The 26988-nt window shown below is 37.8% G+C and overlaps 1 protein-coding gene across 1 annotated transcript in view; it reads left to right on the top strand.

Annotated features, from left to right (window-relative positions):
• Positions 1-26988, top strand: part of HCN1 (hyperpolarization activated cyclic nucleotide gated potassium channel 1) — a 435287-nt gene that overhangs the window by 289671 nt on the left and 118628 nt on the right. The window contains exon 4 of the mRNA XM_081521338.1: positions 11917-12135. Within this exon, the coding sequence (XP_081377464.1) occupies positions 11917-12135 (219 nt within the window). The remainder of the gene's footprint in view (positions 1-11916; positions 12136-26988) is intronic.

Here is a 26988-nt window from a genome sequence, read left to right as displayed (position 1 = left end):
GACTCATTGTGACCCCTTGGATGGTAGCTCTCCAGGCACCTCTGCCCATGGGATTTCCCAGGCAAGACTACTGGAGTGGGTTGTTATTTCCTTCTCCAGGTGATCTTCCCAACACAGGGATCAAACATCTCCCACACTGGCAGGTGGATTCTTTACCAGTGAGCCACCAGGGAAGGTCCCCTCTTTCTCTTACCATTCTATGAAAAACCTGTTGTTGTTCTTGTTGTTTTATACTTTACACCCTTATATGATTTTAGCTCTCATTTCACCTCTCTTAAACTTGGAATAGCTTTTAAATTAACCACTGTATGCATTGTTTGGAGAAGGAAATGGCAAACCACTTCAGTATTCTATCTTGAAAATCCCGTGGACAAGGAGTCTGACAGGCTACAGTCCATGGGATCGCAAAGAGTTAGACACAACTTAGCAACTGAACAGCAGTGACAACAACAATCCATTGTTAAATCTGTCCTCCACACTAGGATTTCTCAGCTCACCACTGTTGGCATTTGGGGCCAGATAATTCTATGTTGTGGGGGAACGTTGCTGCAAATTTAGGATGTTTAGCAGCTTCACTAGCTTCTACCCACTAAAACCAAAAGGTCTCCTTATGTTGCCACATGTCCCTTAGGCAGAAAAAAATCATCCTCAGTTTAGAATGACTCTGCAGCAATGCTTCCTGTTCAGTCTTCTTAAAGTATAAATTTTGTCCTTTCAGATAGTATCATTCCTTGTTGAGAAACTTCAGTTTTTCATATTCTACTAAAAAAAAAAATTGTTGTGACGCCTTCAGATCTGGCCATCAATATGTTTGCTAGTGTATTCCTTATTTTCTTACATATCATTCTATATTTTAGACTGGCTAATTCATGAGTAACTCTTTTGATAGACTGATATATAATGAATTTTCTGGGTTTGATGACTGTTCCTGTAAGAGTTTTCTGCCAAATATCCTGTCCCACATCTACAATCATTTATCCAGATTTTCTTTTTCTGCTTAAAACATGGTCTTGCTCAAATTCCTTTACTTAGTAACTCAGTTTAAATTCCTGTTAAGATTGAGAAGGGTCTTTGCTTTATGGATAGGTAGATAGATAGATAGACAGACAGACAGATAGATAAATAGATTCTAAAGTTACTGTAATTTAAAATCATATTCTATCAACATGGAAATAGTCAAGTAGGTTAATGGAGCAAAATATGGAGCCCAGAAACAAACACCCATGGTGTAAAGACAGTATATAATAAAGGAGACAATTTTTCTCTCAGTGGGGGGTTAGGTTCGAAGTCGGATGCTGTCTCAAGAGAGAATCTTTTTAGAATGAAAGAAAATGTGAACTTCATTCTGTATACCAAAGGCAAAAAAGCTTACTTAGATTAAAGATGTAACTATAGGTAAACATAAAATAACATAATCTCAAGAAATTTAAGACATATGAATAATCTCTGATTTAAGGAGTTTTTTAAACCAATACAAGAAATTTGTAGCTGTCAAAGTGAAAGAAGTAAAGTCAATCAGTAGTGTCTAACTCTTTGTGACCACATAGACTGTAGCCTACCAGGGTCCTCTGTCCATGGGATTTTGCAGGCAAGAATAATGGATTAGGTTGCCATTTCCTTACAATTAATTTTTCTACATAAAATGATGTATTTGTATGGCAAAGAGTAAATTAGATGTAAATATTTAAACCAAATAGTTAAAGAATTGATATCCAGTCTTCAAAATATTACAGTATTTTAAAATAAAGAAAAATAAGAATTTCATCAGAAAAGAGGTCTAATTAATTAATAAGTATGTGAACACCTTCTCAAATTCCCTACTCAGGGAAATATAAAAATGAGTAAAAATGGGTAGCTTGTCTCACTATAGAAGTGATAAGAGTATATTTTTACTTGTTTTTGAGAACATGTTTGGAAAACTTGTTTTGGAAAACATGGCCACCCAAGATAGATGGGTCATGGTGGAGAATTCTGACAAAACATGGTCCCCTGGAGAAGGGAACAGCAAGGCACTTCAGCATTTTGCCAGGTAAACCTCATGAACAGTAAGAAAATTCAAAAGGATATGACACTGAAAGATGAACTCCCAAGGTCAGTAGGTGCCCAATATGGCACTGGAGAAGAGTGGGGAAATGACTCCAGAAAGAAAGATGAGACGGAGTCAAAGTGAAAACAATGCCCAGTTGTGGATAGAACTGGTAATGGAAGTAGGCCAGATGCTGTAAAGAACAATATTGCATAGGAACCTGGAATGTTAGGTCCATGAATCAAGGTAAATTAGAAGTGGTCAAACAGTAGATGGCAAGAGTGAACATCGAATTTTAGGAATCAGTGAACTAAAATGGCCTTTGGCTGTTTGGATCACAATAAATTGTGGAAAATTCTGAAAGAAATGGGAATACCAGACCACCTGTCCTGCCTCTTGAGAAACCTGTATGCAGGTCAGGAAGCAACAGTTAGAACTGGACATGGAACAACAGACTGGTTCCAAATAGGAAAAGGAGTACGTCAAGGCTGTATATTGTCACCCAGCTTATTTAACTTATATGCAGAGTACATCATGAGAAACGCTGGGCTGGAGGAAGCACAGGCTTGAATCAAGATTGCCAGGAGAAATATCAATAACCTCAGATATGCAGATGACACCACCCTTATGGCAGAAAGTGAAGAGGAACTAAAGAGCCTCCTGATGAAAGTGAAAGAGGAGAGTGAAAAAATTGGCTTAAGCCATTCAGAAAACTAAGATGATGGCATGAGGTCCCAACACTTCATGGCAAATAGATGGGGAAACAGTGGAAACAGTGAGAGACTTTATTTTTCTGGGCTCCAAAATCGCTGCAGATGGTGATTGCAGCCATGATTTTAAAAGATGCTTACTCCTTGGAAGGAATGTTACGACCAACCTAGACAGCATATTAAAAAGCAGAGACATTACTTTGCCGACAAAGGTCTGTCTAGTCAAGTATATGGTTTTTCCAGTAGTCATGTATGGATGTGAGAGTTGGACGGTGAAGAAAGCTGAGCGCCGAAGAAATGATGCTTTTGAACTGTGGTGTTGGAGAAGACTCTTGAGAGTCCCTTGGACTGGGAGGAGATCCAACCAGTCCATCCTAAAGGAGATCAGGCCTGGGTGTTCACTGGAAGGTCTGATGTTGAAGCTGACTCCAATACTTTGGCCACCTGATGCGAAGAGCTGACTCATTTGAAAAGACCCTGATGCTGGGTAAGATTGAGGGCAGGAGGAGAAGGGGACGACAGAGGATGAGATGGTTGGATGGCATCACCGATTCAATGGACGTGAGTTTGGGTAGACTCAGGGAGTTGGTGATGGACAGGGAGGCCTGGCGTGCTATGGTTCATGGGGTCACAAGGAGTCAGACAAGACTGAGCAACTGAACCAAACTGAACTGAACTAAAATGGACTGGAATGAGTGAATTTAACTCAGATGACCATTATATCTACTACTGTTGGAAAGAATCCCCTAGAAGAAATGGAGTAGCCATCATAATCAACAAAAAAGTCCTAAATGCAGTTCTTGGGTGCAGTCTCAAAAATGACAGAATTATCTCTGTTCATTTCCAAGGCAAACCATTCAGTATCACAGTTATCCAAGTCTGTGCCCCAACCAGTAATGCTGAAGAAGCTGAAGTTGAATGGGTCTATGATCTACAAGATCTTCTAGAACCAACACCTTAAAAAGATATCATTTTCATTATAGAGGACTGAAAGGCAAAAGTAGAAAGTCAAGAGATACCTGGTGTAACAGCCAAATTTGGCCTTGGAGTACAGGTCAGGGCAAAGGCTAACAGAGTTTGGCCAAGAGAACACACTGGTCATAGCAAACACAAGAGAAGACTCTACACATGGACATCATCAGATGGTCAATACCAAAATCAGATTGATTATATTCTTTGCAGCCATATATGGAGAAGCTCTATATAGTCAGCAAAAACAAGATCTGGAGCTGAGTGTGGCTCAGATCATGAATTCCTTATTGCCAAACTCAGACTTAAATTGAAGAAAGTAGGAAAACCACTAGACCATTCAAGTATGGCCTAAATCAAGTGTCAGATAGATTCAAGGAATAGATCAAGGGATTAGATCTGATAGAGTGCTTGAAAAGCTATGGATGGAGGTTCGTGATATTGTACAGGAGGCAGTGATCAAGACCATCCCCAAGAAAATGAAATGCAAAAAGGCAAAATGTTTGTCTGTGGAGACCTTACAAATGGCTGAGGAATAAAAGGAAGCTAAAAACAACGGCGAAAAGGAGAGATATATCCATTTGAAAGCAGAGTTCCAAAAAATAGCAAGGAGAGATAAGAAAACCTTCCTCAGTGCTCAATGCAAGGAAATAGAGGAAAACGATAGAATGGGAAAGACTAGAGAGCTCTTCAAGAAAATTAGAGATACCAAGAGGACATTTCATGCAAATATGGGGACAATAAAGGACAGAACTAGTATGTGCCCAACAGAAGCAGAAGATATTAAGAAGAGGTGGCATGAATGCACAGAAGAACTATACAAAAAATATCTTCTTGATACAGGTAACCACAATGGTGTGATCACTCACCTACAGCCAGACACCCTGGAATGCGAAGTGTAGGGGGCCTTAGGAAGCATCACTATGAACAAAGCTAGTGGAGGTGATGGAATTCCTGTTGAGCTATTTCAAATCTTAAAAGATGATGCTGTGAAAGTGCTGCACCCATGGCTGATTCATGTCAATGTATGGCAAAAACTATTACAATATTGTAAAGTAATTAGCCCCCAACTAAAATAAATAAATTTATAAAAAAAAAAAAAAAAAGAAAGTGCTGCACTCAATATGCCAGCAAATTTGGAAATCTCAGCAATGGTCACTGGACTGCAAAATGTCAGTTTTCATTCCAACCCCAAAGAAAGGCAATGCCAAAGAATGTTCATACTACCACACAATTGCACACATCTCACATGCTAGCAAAGTAATGCTAAAAATTCTCCAAGCCCGGCTTCAACAGTAAGTGAACTGTGAACTTCCAGATGTTCAAGCTGGATTAGAAAAGCCTGGGGAACCAAAAATCAAATTGCCAATATCTGTTGGATCATCAAAAAAGCTAAAGAATTCCAGATAAACATCTACTTCTGCTTTATTGATTATGGCAAAACCTTTGGATCACAACAAACTGTGAAAAATTCTTAAAGAAATGGGAATACCAGACCACCTGACCTGCTGCTGCTGCTGCTGCTAAGTCGCTTCAGTCGTGTCCGACTCTGTGCGACCCTATAGACGGCAGTCCACCAGGCTCCTCCGTCCCTGGGATTCTCCAGGCAAGAATACTGGAGTGGGTTGCCATTTCCTTCTCCAGTGCATGAAAGGGAAAAGTGAAAGTGAAGTTGCTCAGTCGTGTCTGACTCTTAGCGACCCCATGGACTGTAGCCTACCAGGCTCCTCCATCCGTGGGATTTTCCAGGCAAGAGTACTGGAGTGGGGTGCCATTGCCTTCTCCGACCACCTGACCTACCTCCTGAGAAATCTGTATGCAGGTCAAGAAGCAACAGTTAGAACCAGACATGGAACAACAGACTGGTTCCAAATTGGTTAAGGAGTACGTCAAGGCTGTATATTGTCACCCTGTTTATTTAACTTGTACGCAAATTACATCATGCAAAATCCCAGACTGGATGAAGAACAAGCTGGAATCAAGATTGCCAGGAGAAATATCAATAACTTCAGATATGCAGATGACACCACTCTTATGGTACAAAGTGAAGAAGAACTAAAGAGCATCTTTATGAAGGTGAAAGAGGAGAGTGAAAATGCTGGTTTAAAACTCAACATGTAGAAAATGAGTATCATGGCATCCAGTCCCATTCCTTCGTGGCAGATAGATGGGGAAACAATGCAAATGGTGAGAGGTTTTTTTTTCTTGGGCCCCAAAATCACTGCAGATGGTGACTGCAACCACGAAATTAAAGAACACTTGTTCCTTGGAAGAAAAGCTATGACCAACCTAGACAGCATATTAAAAAGCAGAGACATTACTTTGCCAACAAAGGGCCATCTCATCAAAGCTATGGTTTGTTCAGCAGTCATATATGGATGTGAGAGTTGGAGTATAAAGAAAGCTGAGCCTGAATAATTGATGCTTTTGAACTGTGTTGTTAGAGAAGATTCTTGAGTGTCCCTTGGACTGCAAGGAGATCCAACCAGTCAATCCTAAAGGAAATCACCCCTAGATATTCATTGGAAGGACTGATGCTGAAGCTGAAACTCCAAAATATTAGCCATATGATGCTAAAAAACTCACTTACTGGAAAAGACCCTGATGCTTGGAAAGATTGAAGGCAGGAGGAGAAGAGGACGACAGAGGATGAGTTGGTTGAATGGCATTACTGACTCGATTGACATGAATTTGAGCAAGCAAGCTCTGGGTGTTGGTGATGGGCAGGGAAGCCTGGTGTGCTGCAGTCAATGGTGTCTGAAAGAGTTGGACATGACTGAGTGACTGAACTGACTCACAGTTTTTTTTCAGTCTGGCAATATATTTTAAATCAAATGGAAAACTTTGCTTTTTGACCCAATAAACACTTTCCTGGGAATCTGATTGATCGAAATAAGGGTTATATGTACTAGGTTGTTTATTACAGAACAGTTTTTCGTGGAAAAAACTAGGAAACAATAGAAAATAGGTGAATTAGCTATGTGGCATCACTAGATTTTTGGAGGGATATTTCTGTGAGAAAAGCAATAAACAGAAAAAAATGTATATAATATGATTCATTTTTGAAGGATAAAAAGCCAGAATCTCAGAATGTGTGTGTGTGTGTGTGTGTGTGTGTGTGTGTGTTTTGCATCTATTTATGTTAACATGGAAAAAGGTACAGACAAATCCATGCCTGGTTTAGGAAGTAGAAATGGAGAGAAAGGGAGAGAGGGCTGGATAAAACGAGAGTTGAAAAGTTTTCCATGGTTCAAAGCAATCATGAAGCATGTATAATAGACATTTATTTCAACTCATTTAAGAGAGAGTATGTATGTCTGTTGTGTGTGCCTTAGGAGATAACTGAAAATGAACATAGCACACATTCTTATATAAAATAGTTTGGCAGCTATCTAGTTGCATTATTTAGGGAAATTGGTTTAAACTTGACTCCCTAGCTCCTCATGCTGCTTCTCCTAAAACACCAAAAACATGAACAGAAAGCCTAACCTCCATTGGACACCTTTTTGAACTTTTTAATTATTTCCATTATATCTAATTACCTCAAGATGCCTAACCAACATAAAGGAAGAAATTTTTGTGCTAGTTTTAACTAATGATAGTCAAAATTTATTTATTCACTCCTTTTGACAGTAATAAAAAATGTTGAGAATCTCTACTGAATTATGCTATTTAGACTCTAATCTCTGAGAAAATATAAGTGCATGAGATGATCATCATATACAGGGTAGAAGTCACCATGACAGGTGAATACCTGCAGTTCTCTAGGAACTCCAAAGAGATTTAAATCCAGTAAGAAACCAGTCCAGCTTGTTTTCTTTCTATCCATTCTTTGAATGGATCACAGGATAAAAGACCTTTGTTTCTTTTGTAGTTTGGTTGTAATGAATCCGGTTTTAGTATTATCAGTATGAAACTGAGTCAAATTTCAAGAATTTAAGTATCATTTTAAATAATAGGAACATTCAAGATTTTTATAGAGCACGTTGCTCTGTTAATTAAATGTTCCATTTCTTGTTTATGAAACATCTAGAATTTGGGGAACCCTAAGTGTATTCCTGAGAGTATGAGCTCTGTTCATTCCCCAAAATGCAAACTTGTGCATGAGTTCATTATACAATGCCATGTATAATATCATATATAATTTTCTTTCTTTAAAATTAAATTTCATTTTATACTGACGGAGACTATGGGTAGCTTAATATGGCAACATGACCTATTGTATACAAAAATAAAATGAATTTCACTTTAAGAACCTTAACTCTTTCAACTAAATGAGACTGGTTATAGTTTATTTGTTTGCAGACTCAAGTAGTTCCAAAGTTTATGAGGTTGGGTTTTTCAAACTTACGATGTTCTGTTTTAATCTATAAACTTAACTTTAGAAAGCCCTATTTAAACAATGAACAAAATATCTGTACATATATTTAATGTTAATACATTATTTTAAATTTATGATTATTTAAGAGTTAATTTGACAGACTCAAGTTAATTTGACAGACACTGTATGTGTATGTGGTTTATGATCTGGCAGTTGTAAAAGGACCTACTTTAGGAAGGACTCTGCACTTGGATTCATGCTCTGTTGCAGCCATCTTGAAATTCCTAATACTGTTATCTTTGAATTTATGTTCATAAGCAAAGTCCACCGGGACATGGAACCATGAATATGAGCATTGGCGCTGCAAGGTGGCAGCTGTGCAAACACAGGTTCAAGCCTACAGGCACAGCGGGAAGTACCGAAGCCAAGCAGTTGGCCTGGCAGCAAGGCACAGATATGCACGCCTCAGCAGTCTTGGATGCTGTGCATCCCTAATGTGGACAGGCTTGAACTGGGTCCAGGTTAGCAGTGAAAAAGGCAGCAACAGGGCAGCAGTAGTGATACTGGGCAACAGACACACAGGAGGACTTCCCATGCCAGCCAGGAGAGGACCATGGTGATACTCCCCCATCAGTCCCAGGAACCCATCCCCAAAGTAGCTACACAAATATTAAATCTCCTGAGTTCCCAGACAGACCCTGTGGAGCTCAAACAGTAAACTTTGTCATAAATTATTACATGATAAAGGAATTCATATAGCCATTTCAATAATAGTTATCAGGGAGTTATTAGAATTCTTGATTTTAAAATGTCCAGATTTGACAACTCCTGCAACATTGCGATGCAAATATGCACCAGCCTAGAAATAAGAAATTTAAAGATCATCACTTATAGTGGAAAATAACACTATTTTAATACAAAGTTTTAAATGAGCCAGTTATTAACAAGGAAGACAATTTTTAACTTAAATTTTCCTTGTAATTGAAAATACAGGAAGATAAAACATAATCAGGCATTATGGGTTATATACAAATCATGAAACTATTTTTGGCTTCTTGCATTGATCATTCTTTAATTAAAAGTTACAGGAAATGTCAGAGGAAATATTAAAATACCATTGCATACATTTACATTCAACATTAAGTTCAATAGAAAAGCAGTGTAACTGTTCTTTATTGTGATAGAATTGTTCTGTATCTTGACAGTCTTGATGAATATAGGAACCGATACATGTAATAAAACTGAATAAAACTAAATACACAAATAAGTACACATTTAGTGAAATATGAATGAGATCAGTGGATTATATTCATGGCAGTTTCTTGTTGTAACATTGCTCTATAGTTTGCAAGAGTTCACCTTTAAGAAAAACTGATAAATTGTACATGAGATATTTATTATTTCTTACAATGTCCATGTTCATTTACAGTTATCTTAAAAACTGTAATTTAAAAATAAGACACAGTTTCGTGAATATGATTTTTATGAAGAGTTAAATCATTTATTAGAAATTATTCCGTGAGAATCATCAGCTCCAGATGTACTAAAATTTATGTATTAAAATAATTTATCAAACATTCATCCTAATGTTGTCCCCAGGCTATAAAATACTCCAGTTCCAGTAAAGGTTGCATCAACAGAAAGATCTTCCCCCAAATTAAAAATGTATCATAAATTATTTGCGATCTTGCATTAGCCAAAAGGAGCTGATGTAATTTTCAGTTTTATCACTGAAGATGAAATTATTAATCGTATACATTTCAATGAGCTAAGGAACGAATTTGTCAGAAAACTAAGCCATAAAAATTGTATGATCATTCAAGATATCACAATAGTATAGTATTACTTGTATTATATATAATTATGATACCAAAATTTCACTTTTTGAAATGTGTAAGTTTATGTTGTTACTCAACTAGCACTATTATCCCATTTTATAATGAATAAAATATTTTAAGGAAAATTATTTATATATTATCTTCAACAATACTTTTTCCTCCTACATTTTAAACTAAAAGGCTTCAAATTTTTATTTTACTCTGAGTCTCATAAATGAGATAAATCCTGGACTAGGCAGTTTGATACATTGATCAAAAAAGTTCTTTAAGTTTTATCAGACAATATATAAGATATATTGAATAGCTTATTTTTGTAGAATTGAGCTTAAGATAGAGTTTTTTTTTCTTCTTAAAATTTTTTTATTCAAAGACCTTTGCTGTACAATATTCTATATGTTAAAGTGTACAATATAGTGATCCACAATTTTAGACATTATACATCATTCATAGTTATATTAATTATATTCCCCATGTTGTACAATACATGCTGGTAGCTTATTTTATACATAGTAGTTTGTACCTCCTTTTTCTTTTTCAAATGACATCAGAAATTGCATCTAATAACTAATCTCAGAGGTTAGCTTTTTTTTTTCAGTGTCCTCTAAGATATTATTTTGCTTATTTTATTTTATTATTCTACAGAAAGCCAGTAAGATTCATCCATCATCAACCTTGACATTTGAATTTCAATATACATTACTCAGAGAAGGCTTCAATAAGTCTTTTCACTTATTAGATCTGTATTTCCAAGTTATGTTAACTTTTCATTTAAGGTATATAGCGTTGTTCAGTTCAGTTCAGTCGCTCAGTCGTGTCCGACTCTTTGCGACCCCATGAATTGCAGCACGCCAGGCCTCCCTGTCCATCACCAACTCCCGGAGTCTACCCAAACCCATGTCCATCGAGTCGGTGATGCCATCCAACCATCTCATCCTCTGTCATCCCCTTCTCCTCCCGCCCGCAATCCTACCCATCATTAGGGTTTTTTCCAATGAGTCAACCCTTCGCATGAGGTGGCCAAAGTATTGGAGTTTCAGCTTCAACATCAGACCTTCCAATGAACACCCAGGATTGATCTCTTTTAGGATGGATTGATTGGATCTCCTTGCAGTCCAAGGGACTCTCAAGAGTCTTCTCCAACACCACAGTTCAAAAGCATCAATTCTGCGGCGCTCAGCTTTCTTCACCGTCCAACTCTCACATCCATACATGACCACTGGAAAAACCATAGTCTTCACTAGACGGACTTTTGTTGGCAAAGTAATGTCTCTGCTTTTAAATATGCTATGTAGGTTGGCCATAACCTTCCTTCCAAGGTTGAGGTCTATACAAATATATCATTTGGACTTTCAAAATTTAAATATCATAGCTTTGATAAAAATTCCTATACTTAGGCCTATGTGCTTCATATCAATCAGCAGCATTTCTCAATTTGCAAATATTAATATATTACTAGAGAATGACACAGATTTCCTGGAAATTTTAAAATGAGCTTATCAACATTCATTCACACCACTGTCCCAAAAGGAATTTTTAGTTTTAAAAACATATAAAACTGACTGCTGCTAAGTCACTTCAGTCGTGTCCGACTCTGTGCGACCCCATAGACGGCAGCCCGCCAGGCTCCCCCGTCCCTGGGATTCTCCAGGCAAGAACACTGGCGTGGGTTGCCATTTCCTTCTCCAGTGCATGAAAGGGAAAAGTGAAAGTGAAGTTGCTCAGTCGTGTCTGACGCTTAGCGACCCCATGGACTGTAGCCTACCAGGCTCCTCCATCCATGGGATTTTCCAGGCAAGAGTGCTGGAGTGGGGTGCCATTGCCTTCTCCGATAAAACTGACTAGGATTGTGTAATTTAACTATAGACGATTTCTATTTCATTATATTTAGCAAGCTTTGAAAAACATCAGGTCTTTTGATTAACTATTGGGGGGAAGTATCTGTGTAAATGCTCCATTACAATAATGTTATAATGCTTCTGTGTATCGGTCATACTCATTTTTCTTCTGCTATCCTAATGGTTCACTCTATTTCCTTTTTCTTGTCTGTTGCAGAATGATTCTTGGGGAAAGCAGTATTCCTATGCACTCTTCAAAGCGATGAGTCACATGCTGTGCATTGGCTATGGAGCCCAAGCCCCAGTGAGCATGTCTGACCTGTGGATCACCATGCTGAGCATGATCGTAGGGGCCACCTGCTACGCCATGTTTGTCGGCCACGCCACGGCTCTAATACAGTCTTTGGATTCCTCAAGGCGACAATATCAAGAGAAGGTAATTAGTTTTATATTCAACCAGCTAGTTTGTCAACTTAATTAATAGTGTTCAGATAAATAAACTATGCCCTTTATCAAAACTATAGTGAGCTAAAATGTTCAAAGGAGGAAATCACAATCTGTTTCCGTATTTTGAAGTTTCTTCAAGATGGTCCTCATAGCTTTTGTTTTCAGTTTCTCTCTTAAATACTATATTTTCTTTAAAAAAATATGAATTTTCATTCACAAAAAAATAGTTGCATGTTTCAAATGTATGAAGCTGATTTGAAGTGTTGGCATGATTGGTGTTCTATAATTTTTAAATAGTTAAGATAATATAATGACTTCTCTTGTACATGTTAGAAAAATGTAAGCTGATTAAATGCAGAGAGACAGCCATTGCACATGTCTCTCTGTGCCTCTCTGCATGTTGCAATCATAATTTATATTAAGTCCCTATGCATAGCTGAACATATGTTGCCCTTATATCTAGATAAGTCACCACACACCCTCCAGTCTTTAAAATGCATACTAACAGCTGCTATCAGGCATTCTTACGCACAATGTGTTAATTGAAATGATTTTTGTGGTAAATTTTTCTCAAAAGAGAGAAAGTAGATTTGTGCACTGATTTACTGATTGGATTTTGTTTTAATATGCTGAATTATTTGGTTGGTACTAGACCTTGGATAATCAGACAGTACTTATATTCTTCACCAAACATCAGTAACGTTCTGACAGATAAGAATGTTTTATAATTGAAGGAAGAATTTCTAGTGTGGGACCTCTGTTGAACATGACAGAATATATAATATATGTGCACCTTGCTAAAAAGCATATCTGAAAGTAAAGGTTCAAACAATTCTAGAATATGTCTCCTGATGAGTGATAACAGCTTAGACTCATAAATTCTTCACCAAACAGCCAAAGATCATTTCATTTGTGACTTTATTTACAGAAATTTTCAACACTTTATGTTTTCCATAATTTGTCATCAAATTCTCGATCCTACAAGGGTTTGGTAGAGGATAAAGGATACTGGAATAAGTTTTTGCTACTTTCTGACGTTTGAAACAATTTAGTCAGGAACAGCTGGTCATTTAGGTGAGCGGCATTGAGTCCCTCTCCTGCATCTCCCTAAAAGAGGCCCTGAGAACCTGGCAGTCATCACCAGCCTCTTTCTGCTGAGGGCTCTGTGCTCTGCCAGAAGGCGCTCTTGGATGAGACCCAAGATGTCAGGCTAGCCCTGCTGTATCACTCAGATCTGCTCCACAGAGAAGCCCTCGGGCATCCATCGCTTAGCCCATCTCTCAGCACTACTGCCTCCTCCACCAAAGCAACAAAGAGCCTGTGTCTAGCCATCTTCAGTTTCTTGGCAGAGTCACACCCCAGTGTCCACAGGCTATTTGCATGTTCTCAGATGTGAATTGGACCCCAGACTCATGTCTCTTAACTATGTGAACTTATCTCAAAGATCCCCAAAGGATTTTCTTGAAGTCCCCCTAAAAGGTCAAGGGTTAGAAGGTAGCCCTCCCACAGCCCTGTCCCAAAGCAGGCTGGGAAAGGGACTCACATGAGAGCACTCATTCCCTTCAAAGAGGCCTGCTCACTATTGTTGTCAGGAAAATTCTCTTTTTACTCTCTGACCTCTGTAGACCTTCAATGAGATTGAGACCTTCAGAAGTCTTCATCCTTGGATCCCCATTTACAATTCTAACCCTGTGTAGGAGGGAGCCTCTTACATAACCAGCATTCTGATATCTCCAGTTAGCAGCTCAGGAAACATGAGGAAGAGTAAATCCTAATCTAGCAGATTTTTAGACTTTTTATTTTAAAATTTCAGCTCTTCTCAAAATTTCTTCCACAGGTAATATAAATAAATCATAAACATACGCACACACACACACACACACATATATATACATATATACATGAGTATATATGTTTTATTTTTTTAATTTATTTAATTGAAGGTTAGTTACAATATTGTGTTGGTTCCTGTCATACATCACCATGGATCAGCCATGAGTATACATATGTCTCCTCCCTCTTGAGCCTCCCTCTCACCTCCTACCCTATCCCATACCTCTAGGTTGTCACAGAGCTAGTTCATTATTGAATTACCTATTTAATTGTTTCCTGGTCAAATAAGTTTGTACATCTTAATTGAAACAATTAAATGAAAAGATTTTTGCTATTAACGTGTGCACTCTGAACATTTAACATTTTGTCTGCCCTCTGGCAAACCCCCTTGTATTTTAAGTGATTAATGAACACTTGGGAAATGCCTATCTAGACATACTCCCCACAGTGAGCATTCCATTTTCTTAAGTTGACCTTAGGTAGTTACTACCTTTTCTAGATATATCCATAGGACTGTCTTTTTAAATGAAAATTCTAGTCTTTTTAAATGAAATTGCTTTAGATCACTCTGTGTCTTTATACTGTTGTGTCTCAGTTCTTACACTTCAGCACCCCTTAGAAGCCTACTATTATTTCTAAACTTGCCACTCTCTTTCCCGTCAAATAATTCTAGTAAAAGCAGCATTTAGGTGTGCAATTTTCCCTTGTAATAAGCAAGAATTTTAACACAAAGCACATTATGAATTTAGAATAAGAAATTTTCAACTCACCTTGGTGTACCCGATGTACATGAATGATTTTTAGTGTGAAATTTGAACATGACAAGTATTTAATTGTATGAGGAAATTATCAAATTGAAATAACTTTATATACTGAATAGCTTCTGAATCCAAGAAGCGAAGTGTATATTAATCTAAGGCAGGTTCAGCAATGAATGACTTGTTTAAATAGACTGCTTTCTAATGATAGAGCACGAGGCAGTAAGCCAGTGCTACTCTGGGCTTCAGATACTGTGTATGTTGCCTAAAATTGTAAAAACTACTGATTCTTAGTTTAATAAGATAAGAAATTTAACATTCTAAATTTATCCAAATGGACAAAATTTTATCACGTCAGCAAATGTTTGTGATCCCTTTGGAATAAGAAGATATGGTTTAACATAAGTAGTTTCTCAACCATGCAGGTGAATTATATGTAATCCTGAATAAAATCATGCAGTTGTGCAATTTTATGTAATCATATCAAAAATATTATATTCTAAACCTAGTCAGTTCAGGCAAGTGTTTTTTGTTTGTTTGTTATAATGAATAATCCATAGATTTTTATTCTTTTCTTGTAATGAAAGACTATAATCAGGACTGTCACATAAGCTTCTTATTCCATAGAAATATTTTTAATCAATCTAGTCTTCCAAATTTGTATAAGGTAATGTTGTGAACAAAGACAAACACTGGGCACTAAGACCTGCTCTCTTCTTTGAACTAGTCAAACCCCATTTATAGTAAAGCAAATTTCAGGTCATTTAAAATGAACTGATTATGAGTAATATGCCCTTCAAAAATAATTTGTTGGAAAAAGAATGGTGCCAAACCAACTTTTAAACTCATGGGTCTCATAGCCAAATCTCTCTTCCAACCAGAAATTTATTGTTCTTACAACAAACCAAATGATTCTGCTCTGCTCCCACAACTTTCATCCTCCTGACATACTTTTACCCCTTTTCATGTTTACACAGGTTCTACCCTTCCCTTTGGAAGACTGTGAAACCTTCCATGATTATCCTAACCTATAATAATCTGTTTATTGTGTATATTCTATCTGTTCCAGAGGAACATAATACCCTGATAGGAAGATCTGTGTCTTTGTTATTGTGTATTTCATCCCCCATATACAGAAACCTCAGTGCTGTGATGCTCAGAGGGGACATTAAGGATTAAGAATATTTATAGTTATCCAACTGTATTTTCTAGCAAATAAATGGGAATAAGAGTTTATCCTTTGAAATTTTTGAGTTCTGTCACTTGAATATACATGAGAGCATCTTTTTCGAAATGTTGATCCTGTTGTTTATTTATATGTATGTAAACATATTGCTTCAGCTGTTACAGCAAATACTTATGTATGTATGTATGCATTTGGCTTACACACAGGTCATGTTTTGGAAACTAAATTTTCAATATGCTTTCCCTTCTGGAATTCTGAGATTGGTTTCCTGTAAGTAAAAGATACATTATCAAAATATCTTTTCAGGGTTGAAGCCATTTATTGATTCCTGGGTTGATCAGGAGAGTGCTCTGCTTTAAGCCATGATGAAACCCTTTGTTTCAGAAAGAAGGATGGGAAAGATTGTCAGGAGTGTCATGTGATTCTGAGTCTTCAATTTTGAAAAAGCATTCTATGACTAGAGTAATGGCAGATCAAAGGGGAAAAAATTGGAGTAATGGCCATTGGCCATGATAGTTTATAAATAGTACTATTATTTCTTTAAAAAGGAAAAAGTTGCCTCTTATTTTGCACCCCATCTTCATTATGTCAAGAAATTAGTCAATTGAGCTTCTAATTTGGTTTACTGGTTGTGTGGACTTGTGACAGTATTTGTTGTGATAGTATTTGTCTTCAGAAGAACAAAAGGTCTTTGAAGTTATAATGATCTTGAACTTGGAAAATCATACTAACCCAGTATTTAAAGGAAAACTGACTTGATGCCCTCATTTTCATTGGAAAAATTCTTAGTGGGAAGAGGTAGCTCTGAAATTCTTGTGTAGTCATCAAAGTGTTTCATCTTATTTTCTTCATTATTAGTAAATGAATGTCTTCTTCTGCTACAAATGAGAATGCTATAAGCAGAACTCCCACATGGTTCCTTAATTAGTTAGAAAAGTTTCCAATTCAGCTATTCTATATACTTTTGCTTCCCAGGAGCTGAATTTATTGTACTCAGATACGTTAAAGTGGTAGTACTGCCAAACATTCTCAGGCCAGGACAGTCCTCGGACTGGGAATATTTGTGAGATTTTCTCATAGAAAACTAACAATGCCACAGCCCTTGGGTTAGCTTCATGTTGCTACTTCAGCTGCTAACAAATTGGGCTCCTGGCAAATATTACTTTACATGTTCAGCTGGGGGAAATATTTTTACATTAACTATAAGTACTGTTATGAAGATACGTCAGAGCCAAAGAATGTTCAAACTACCGTACAGTTGCACTCATTTCACATGCTAGCAAAGTAGTGTTCAAAATCCTTCAAGCTAGTCTTCATGAGTATGTGAACCAAAAATTTCCAGATGTACAGGCTGAATTTAGAGATGGCAGAGGAACCAGAGATCAAATTGCCAACATTCATTAGATCATAAAGAAAGCAAGGGAATTCCCAAAAAGCATCTATGTCTGCTTCACTGACTACACTAAAGACTTTGACTGTGTGGATCACAACAAACTGGAAAATTCTCAAAGAGATGGGATTACCAAACCACTTTATTTATCTCCTGAGAAACCTGTACATGGGTCAAGAAGCAGCAGTTAGAACTGGACATGGAACAAAGGAGTGGTTCAAAATTGGGAAAGTATTACATCAAGGCTATATATTGTCATCCTATTTAATTAACTTATATGCAGAATACATTGTGCAAAATTCCAAGCTGGATGCATCACAAGCTGGAATCAAGATTGCTGGGAGAAATATCAACAACCTCAGATATACAGATGATACCATTCTAATGGCAGAAAGCAAAGAGGAACTCAAGGACCACTTATGAGGGTAAAAGAGGAGAGTGAAAACCCTGGTTTAAAATTCAACATTCAAAAAAACTGAGATTATGGCATCTAGTCTCATAACTGCATGGCCAATAAAAGGGGAAAAAATAGAAGCAATGACAGATTTTATTTTCTTGGGCTCCAAAATCACTGCATATGGTGACTGCAGCCATGAAATTAAACAATGCTTGCTCCTTGGAAGGAAAGATATGACAGACTCAGACAATATATTCAAAAGCATAGACATCACTTTGCCGACAAAGGTATGTATCATCAAAACCATGGTTTTTCCATGTACAGATGTGAGAGTTGGACCATAAAGAAGGCTGAGCACTGAGAATTGATGCCTTTGAACTATGGTGCTGGAGAAGACTTGAGAGTCCCTTGGACTGCAAGGACATCAAACCAGTCAATCCTAAAGGAATCAACCCTGAATATTCATTGAAAGGACTGATGCTAAAGTTGAAGCTCCAATACTTTGGCTATCTCATGTGAAGAGCCAGCTCATTGGAAAAAGACATTGATGCTGAGAAAGATTGAAGGCAGGAGGAAATGGGGGCGACAGAGGATGAGATGGTTGGATGGCATTATCAACTCAATGGACATGAGTTTGAGCAAATATCTGGAGATAGTAAAGGACAGGGAAGCCTGATCTGCTGCAGTCCATGGTGACACCATTTAGCAACTGAACAAAATCAACGAGAAAGAGAGTTTGAGGTTATTAATTTAACCAAGAAGAAAAATGAAATTTTGCCAGTTGTAAATTTTTATTTTACCACTGATTTGCAATCTTTGTATTTTAAATATATCCCACTGGTACCTCTTTCAGTTCAGTTCAGTCGCTCAGTCGTCTCCGACTCTTTGCGACCCCATGAATTGCAGCACGCCAGGCCTCTCTGTCCATCACCAACTCCCGGAGTCTACCCAAACCCATGTCCATCGAGTCGGTGATGCCATCCAACCATCTCATCCTCTGTCGTCCCCTTCTCCTCCCGCCCACAATCCTACCCAGCATTAGGGTCTTTTCCAATGAGTCAACTCTTCACTTGAGGTGGCCAAAGTATTGGAGTTTCAGCTTCAACATCAGTCCTTCCAATGAACACCCAGGGCTGATCTCCTTTAGGATGGACTGGTTGGATCTCCTTGCAGTCCAAGGGACTCTCAAGAGTCTTCTCCAACACCACAGTTCAAAAGCATCAATTCTTCGGCACTCAGCTTTCTTCACCGTCCAACTCTCACATTTCATTCAGTGATAATATCTGTACTAAATTACATATTAAATACTAAAATTTCCTGCATCTTTGTTGTGTTTAAAGACTGTAAAATTGCTAAAGATTTGTCCTCACCAATCCTTCATTTAGTTCTTTGCAGTTAACATTTACCATTGGCAGTACATCTGACAGCTTCTTGTAATGGCTCTAAAGTAGAGTTGCATTTTCTACTCTTTTCTTTTATTGCTTGATGCACTGATATAATTTTTTAGAAATGTGTGAATTTTCATTTGAATGCCCTCCTTTAAGTTTTTTTCTTTAATTTAAAAAATTACTAGGATATAATTAATTTACAGTGCTATGTTAGTTTCAGGTGTACAGCAAAGTGAATCTGTTATACATATGTATGTATCAACTCTTTTTAAAATTCATTTCCCTTATAGGCCACTACAGAGTTTTGAGTAGAGTTCCCTGTGCTATACAGTAGGTCCTTGTCAGTTATCTCTTTTACGTATAGTAGTGTGTATGCTGCTGCTGGTGCTGCTAAGTCACTTCAGTCATGTCCTACTCTGTGCGACCCCATAGATGGCAGCCCACCAGGCTCCCCTGTCCCTGGGATTCTCGGGTCCATCTCAATCTCGCAATTTATTCCTCCCTCTCCCCCTTACCCCCAGGGACCATACATTTGGTTTGTACATCTCTAACTTTATTTCTGCTCTGTAGATTAGCTCATTTGTTTTTTTATATTATATTCCACATGTAAGGGATATCATATAATATTTGTTTTTCTCTGGTTTACTTCACTCAGTATGACAGTGTTTCAAATGTCTTGATGTATTGTATTTGTGTCCCTTCTATGTCATAACACATAAATATATTATTAAGCATCTTTATAGAGCAAAAGCTTGTCACTAAGATTCACTAATCTGACAAGATCCCACAATATACAAGAATCACTGCATGGATTTGCACTTGTTTAATTAGATCACTGAGATCGATTTTAAATGTCCCTTGAAGAATGCAGAAGAAATGGGCAGACAGAGGTAGTCACCATGGGGGAAATGTCCTAGAAAAGAGCACTAACTGTGAGAAGATTACTGACAGACAGGAAGAAAATGTGCAAAGGCCCAGAGGTGGCTGTGTGTGGTAGATATTGAAGTGTCTAGTTTGAATGAAGTGAAAACTACCTTGATGGGCAAAGTATGAAATAAGATTGGGTTATCCTCTGCCTAAGAATAATTTTCAGGGCTGGAATGATGAGACTGTTGTGTTAGGAAAAAGATAGTCCTTGCAAAATTTTAGCAATGGGAGGTAGTCATTGAAACTGTTCTTTTAAGAAAGTGAATCACAGTAGTACATGAAATATGCTGTACTCCTAACTGAGATTATAAAGGTCCAAGAGCAAGATCACTTCATAAATGCTTACTGATAGAATCACTAGCACAAACATATTAACAGGACAAGAATGCCAACCTTTTAAGTAGATAGGGACACTTGGGTCAATAAAATTACTGGAAACAACAGTCTTTTCTAAAGTAGGATCCAGAAAGGCTTCAGAGTTAAGATGTCATGTGAGTTGAGTCTCACAGAATCCAGTTTTTATCCATTTGATGTGTGTTTATTGAATGCTTACTATGTGACAGGTCTGGTACTGGAAGTTTTGCATACAAAGTGAGCAAGTAGATATGGTGTCTTCTGTCATCATGTTTCTTGTAGTACAATGGGGTGGGGAAGGGGCACGACACAGTAACAAGATTCATTGAGAGCAATCTGTTATTATAAAAATTTTAAGTGCTCAGAATGGAAATGTATATATCTGCTAAGAGATGTTAAGTCTTTGGCTTGATTCATGTGGGAGGTAGTGGGAGCAAAGAAAAATAATATTTAGGAAGAGACCTAAAGAATGAATAGAAGTAAGATAGTGAAGCAAACAGCATGGGCAAAAGCACTGCGTGTGAAAAGGTTTGTCAGGATTCAGGAATAGACAGAAGGAATGTGTGACTAGAGCTCAGAGATAAGTGAAACAGCTCTGGACGAGACAGGAGAGACTGACTTAGGTCAGGGTGGATGGCACCTCATAGGCCTACTTAACCATGTTGTATTTTAGCTAAATGCTACAAGAGTCTGGTAAAACTTTGAAGCAAAAGAGCGGTACATTAGATTTAATTTTTTAAAAGAGTGTTCAGTCCTTAATGTGAATAATAGATTAAAAGATAGCAAACATATCCTAGTGTTCTTTGTCATTAGGTAAATGCACCAGTGCTATCTTGCAGAGACCCAGGTAGGATTTCAAATTTCCAGGTAAAAGTGTTGAATGGGATGGAAATACTAAGCAGGCCATTCCAGACTAAATAAATACTACTCGAGGCAAATGCTGAGCTGCTGTAAGAAGAAGATCCAACAATTTAGTGACCTAAGGAACTGTATCAATTTGCTAAAAAGCTCTGTGAGATGAGAGGCCAGGTCAGTGGGATGGCACTGCTCCAGGTGGTCATTTTCTTCCAGGTTGTTCCTCCACTGTCACCTGGAACAGTATTTCCCAGCATTTCCTATGAATCATCATTACCTGGAGAGCTTGTTGAAACAGATTCATTGGCCCCACTTCCAGAGTTTCTGATTCATTAGGCCTAGGGTGAAGCCTGAGAGGTTTTATTTCCAACAATATCTCAGCTGCTGCTTCTGGTCCAAAGACCACCCTTCAAGAACCACTTCCCTAGGGTATTGTTCTAGTTTATATGTTTAAAGCTGTGCCTTTGATATGTCTGCCTTCCAGCTCATAAGAGGAAAGAGGGACACACACATGACTTTGACTCACATCTCATTGTTGAAAACTTTCAATTGATGAGAATTTCTCAAAGGAGAGGAGACATTTAGTCTAGCCGGACAACTCTGCGACCAATTAGCAACTCTGTACAATGTGGAAGAGGCAGAAGATGGATTTAGGTGTGAAATTCATGGCCTCTGCCACAGATACTAGAGTAAAAATGAGGAGTCAGAAAAATGCTTGGGATTTTCTAGGAAGCATACATTTTGGATGGGTTATGAAGTACTTGAAAAATGGTAGTAGATCCAAGGCCCAAAGCCGTTTGTACTGGTTTGATAAGTAATGGAGAGCCACTGAAATTTTGAATATGTCCTGACACTATAAGAAGACAGATGATAGAGAATGAGGAGATATATGGAACAAGAGATGATAGAAGAATAAAATGGAGAGAAGAACTTATGTCTTCCATTAAGCCATCTGTTGGTACACTTGAAATGTGTTATCTAGAATGCTTCTTATGCACCATGACTTATCTTCCAGGGGTAATGCTGCTGCTAAGTCGCTTCAGTCGTGTCCGACTCTGTGTGACCCCGTAGATGGCAGCCCACCAGGCTCCTCTGTCCCTGGGATTCTCCAGGCAAGAACACTGGAGTAGGTTGCCATTGCCTTCTCCCCAGGGGTAATGAAGTATCTTTAAATGAAACATTAGTGGAATGTATACTCTTATTAACAGATGTATTACTGTTAAAAATCTATTATATCAAAAATTAGGTACCAATCATTTTATTTACTCTTGCTTTTAAATTGTGGTCTGATTATCATACATACTGAATTATCAATGTGGATTTTTCTGTCATTTTCAATGAAAAACAATTCTTATAAAACAGAGTTTCACCAGATGTGTCATAACATAGCATTCACTATTCTCTATATAAAGTCAGAATTTTTTTTTTTATGTCTGAAGAATGTATTAAATGAAATAAGAACTTACAAATTTAGAACTGAGTATACTGATAGTCTGAACTTGAAATACAATTTTAGAACTTTTGATATACAAATGAAACTGGTATAAACCACTTTAATGGAAAAAAAAGTTGGACACAACTGAGCGACTGAACTGAACTGAATATTTTACTTAAAAGATACATTATTTTATTTAAATTATACAATATTTACCAATAACAAAACGCAATATGAATATTGTGTTTATTATTATGCTACTGTTAACAATAACAAAACACAATAACAACATATTTACTTAAAGTATATCTTATTTTATCAATCTAATATAAAATGATAGGATATTGAGCATTATCAGGTAATAATATAAGACACAATATAATTCAGATGATAGCATAAGATAGATGATTATGTTCCACATTCACTGCTTCAGCTTTGCCAAGTGAAATTATCCTAGAATAATATATTCATTTCAAAAGATTTCTTGCTGTCCTAATTTGCCCAGTTATTATTAAAATTAATGAAGTAAAATTTTGAAAGTTATTTAAGCAATTGAGGAAAAGTCACTATTGAAATACTTAGCATTAGCATATTTTATGAAAAATGATCTTCAACTTTAGTATTGTATTTTTATTAATTGAAAATTAAAGAGGATCTATGATGTCTATTAAATGACAGAAATAGATTATTTTTCCCAATGAGAACATAAAATACTGAATTTCATTTCAATGGTATGATTTCTTCTTTACTTTCCCAGGGGTCAGATGATCATTAGAGCATCAAATTATTTTTTGTTTATTAACAGAAATATCTCGCTTACTTGGAGCTCAATTTAATAGTAATCATGACTTCCTGAATTAGGCGCCAGCCCTGGATTTAGTGAAAAAGCAACATATTAAAAGTAGATGAAGAGCTGCTAAAAGTAGGTGCATGGAGAGGAAAGGAGTACAAAATCTATAAACAAGATCAGGAACAAGAAAAGATAAAAGCCACATTCGGCCCTGTGGCACAGTGCAGTGTAGGACCAAAACTCGCCTGTCTGCCAGGGTAGCTTTCAACTGATTTAGATCAGGCTGTGATTGGAGGACTCTCATCCAGCAACTGGGCTCCACCAAATTTGGATCAATTTATAAAATGTGCTTCCCTGGTGGCTCAGGTGGTAAAGAATCTGACTGCAATACAGGAGACCTGGATTCAATCCCTAGGTTGGGAAGATCCTCTTGAGGAGAAAATGGCAACCCACTCCAGTATTCTTGCCTGGAGAATCCCATGGATAGAGGAGCCTGGCGAGCTACAGTTCAGTTCAGTTCAGTCACTCAGTCGTATCCGACTCTGTGACCCCATGAACTGCAGCACACCAGGCTTCCCTGTCCTTCACCAACTCCCAGAGCTTGCTCAAATTCATGTCCATTGAGTCTGTGATGCCATCCAACCACCTCATCCTCTGTCGTCCCCTTCTCCTCCTGCCTTCAGTCTTTCCCAGCATCAGGGTCTTTTCCAATGAGTCAGCTCTTTGCATCAGGTGGCCAAACCATTGGGGATTCAGCTTCAGCATCAGTCCTTCCAATGAATTCAGGACTGACTTCCTTTAGGATTGACTGGTTTGATCTCCCTGCAGTCCAAGGGACTCTCAAGAGTCTTCTCCAACACCACAGTTTAAAAGCATTAATTCTTTGGTGCTCAGCTTTTTTTATAGTCCAACTCTCACATCCATACATGACTACTGGAAAAACCATAGCTTTGACTAGATGGACATTTGTCAGCAAAGTAATGTCTCTGCTTTTTAACATGCTGTCTAGGTTGGTCATAGCTTTTCTTCGAAGGAGCAAGCATCCTTTAATTTCACGGTTGCAGTCACCATCTACAGAGATTTTGGAACCCCCCAAAAATAAAGTCTCTCACTGTTTCCATTGTTTCCCCATCTATTTGCCATGAAGTGATGGGACCAGATGCCATGAGCTGCAGTCCATGAGGTCACCGAGAGTTGAACACAACTGAGCAACCAACACACACACACACACACACACAAACAAAATGTGTTTTGCAAAGAGAGTTCTTTCTGTTTTGCTGGCGTCTGGCATGCAGATTGTAAAGCTCAGCTGGCCCTACAGACATGAGAATTTGGGGTCATGAGTGCTGTTAGAGGTGATGAGGTTCCAAATCATACAGTGTCAGTGCCCAGACAAAAATACACAGTTCACACTTCTCCCAATAGAATGTACATTCTCAGACAGCCTCATGGGGCTCCAGTAGAAGATGATAGTTACGGCATTTTGTTCTCTAGTTTATCCAACATTCCTTTTTATTTTTAGCTGCGTTTTCTATGTAATCCATTCATATTTTCCAGCCACAATATTTAGTACTTAAAAACAAACCAGAAATTCTACAAACAAACAAACCAAAAAAAAAAAAAAACAAAAAACTGAAGGACACTTTTTTGAAGGTGGCAAACATTGCTTGGGATTCCCAGGTGGCTCAGTGGTAAAAAAAAAAAAAAAAATTGCCTGCCAGTGCAGAAGATATGGGTTCAATCCCTGGGCAGGGAAGATCCTCTGAAGGAGGAAATGATATAACCCACTCCAGTATTCCTACTGGGAAAAATCCAATGGACAGAGGAGCCTGGTGGGATATAGTTCATAGGATGGCAGAGTCAGACATGAATGAGTGACTGAGCGCGCGCACGCACACACACACACACACACACACACACACACACACACAAACATTACTCAAAATGTCAGAAAAATTTACAAAGAATAATTATTCTAAAATATGTTTAAATTTTTTAAAGGGTGAAAGGATAAAAGCCTTAATCATCCTGGAACTTTTCTTTATTGAAACATTGTTCCTTGATTGAATGATTCATTCTTCCCTTCTTCTTGGCAATAATATTACAATGTTCTAGTCATACACGCTCCAGGAAGTTGTATGTTGGAGAAATCACAAAATTTAAGATGTTAAATTTACAAATCAGTTCTGTCTTCTTTTTACAAATGAGTCAGATGACTAGATTCCAAACTTTAAAACATTAATAAAATATTTATGCCATCACAGTGACTGAAATTAGCAATATGAAAAATCTAGCATAAAGAATATTATATCACCATATTTTATAAATGTATTATAAAATAGCATCCCCTTATCATCTCAAATTTACATATTAATAACTGGAAAGTGAATCTACACAATTCTAATGAATCATAACAAAGAAAATAGTATTTTGAGCATGAGTATGCAGTGGGGCTCGTCAGTATTAGAATATACCTGGGAGAACTATTGCAACTTCCATGGTGGTTCAGTGGTAAAGAATCCACCTGCAATGCAGAAGATGTGGGTTCAATCCTTGGTCTGGGATGATCCCCTGGAGGAGGAAATGGCAGCCCAGTCCGGTATGCTTGCCTGGAAAATTCCATGGGCAGAGGAGCCTGGCAGGCTGCAGATCATAGGATCTCAAAAGAGTTGGACACAACTTAGCAACTGAACAGTGACAACAGAGCTATTACAAAACTAACAAACAGAAACTTTAATTAAAGAGTTGGGAGACCAGAAAGAGGATCTCTCACACTCCAGAGCAATAGCAGTTTCCAAAAGGAAGAAGGGTGCTCTTCTTTGCTGTCTATGTATCAGCCACGAGAAACACGCACTCTTTGTTTACTCTAGCCGTCCTGCCTTCCTTTTCCTCTCTGTGAAAGCCTTCCTCTCCCTCTCTGTGAAAGCCTTCCTCTCCCTCTCTGTGAAAGCCTTCCTCTCCCTCTCTGTGAAAGCCTTCCTCTCCTCTTGGTGTGCAGGGACTTGCACATGACTCATCTTGGCTGCAGACCCCAAATTGCAATTCTCTGCTGATCCTCAATAAACCCATCCTTGCTGGAAAAGTACCTGGCAGGTCTACCTGTTTCTGATCAACAGGACATATCTGCATTTTTAAATGGCTAAATTATCATCCAGACCTTTAGTACTATCTAGAGAAATTAGCATAAACATTTTCTTAGTTTAAAAGCTAAATTAAATTATTTGCCTTTAACTGGAAAGAAAGAAGATTTTCTATTTAGATATCTTTATTATGGTTTTCAAAGTGTTAGTCACTGAGAGTCCTGACCAACTCTTGCACCCCCATGGACTGTAGCTTGCTAGGCTCCTCTGTCCATGGGATTCTCCAGGCAAAAATACTGGAGTCGATAGCCATTCCCTTCTCCAGGGCATCTTCCCCACCCAGGGATCTAACCCAGGTCTCCCACATTGCAGGTGAATTCTTTACAGCCTGAGCCACCAGGGAAGCCCTTATTATGATTTTACTCTCAATCAGTACACGTTTTAGAGAT

Source organism: Giraffa tippelskirchi, chromosome 8 (assembly GCF_054371585.1).
Source record: "Giraffa tippelskirchi isolate mGirTip1 chromosome 8, T2T-mGirTip1v1.2.pri, whole genome shotgun sequence".
Taxonomy (NCBI): domain Eukaryota; kingdom Metazoa; phylum Chordata; class Mammalia; order Artiodactyla; family Giraffidae; genus Giraffa; species Giraffa tippelskirchi.
This window is presented reverse-complemented; position numbering and strand designations above follow the sequence as displayed.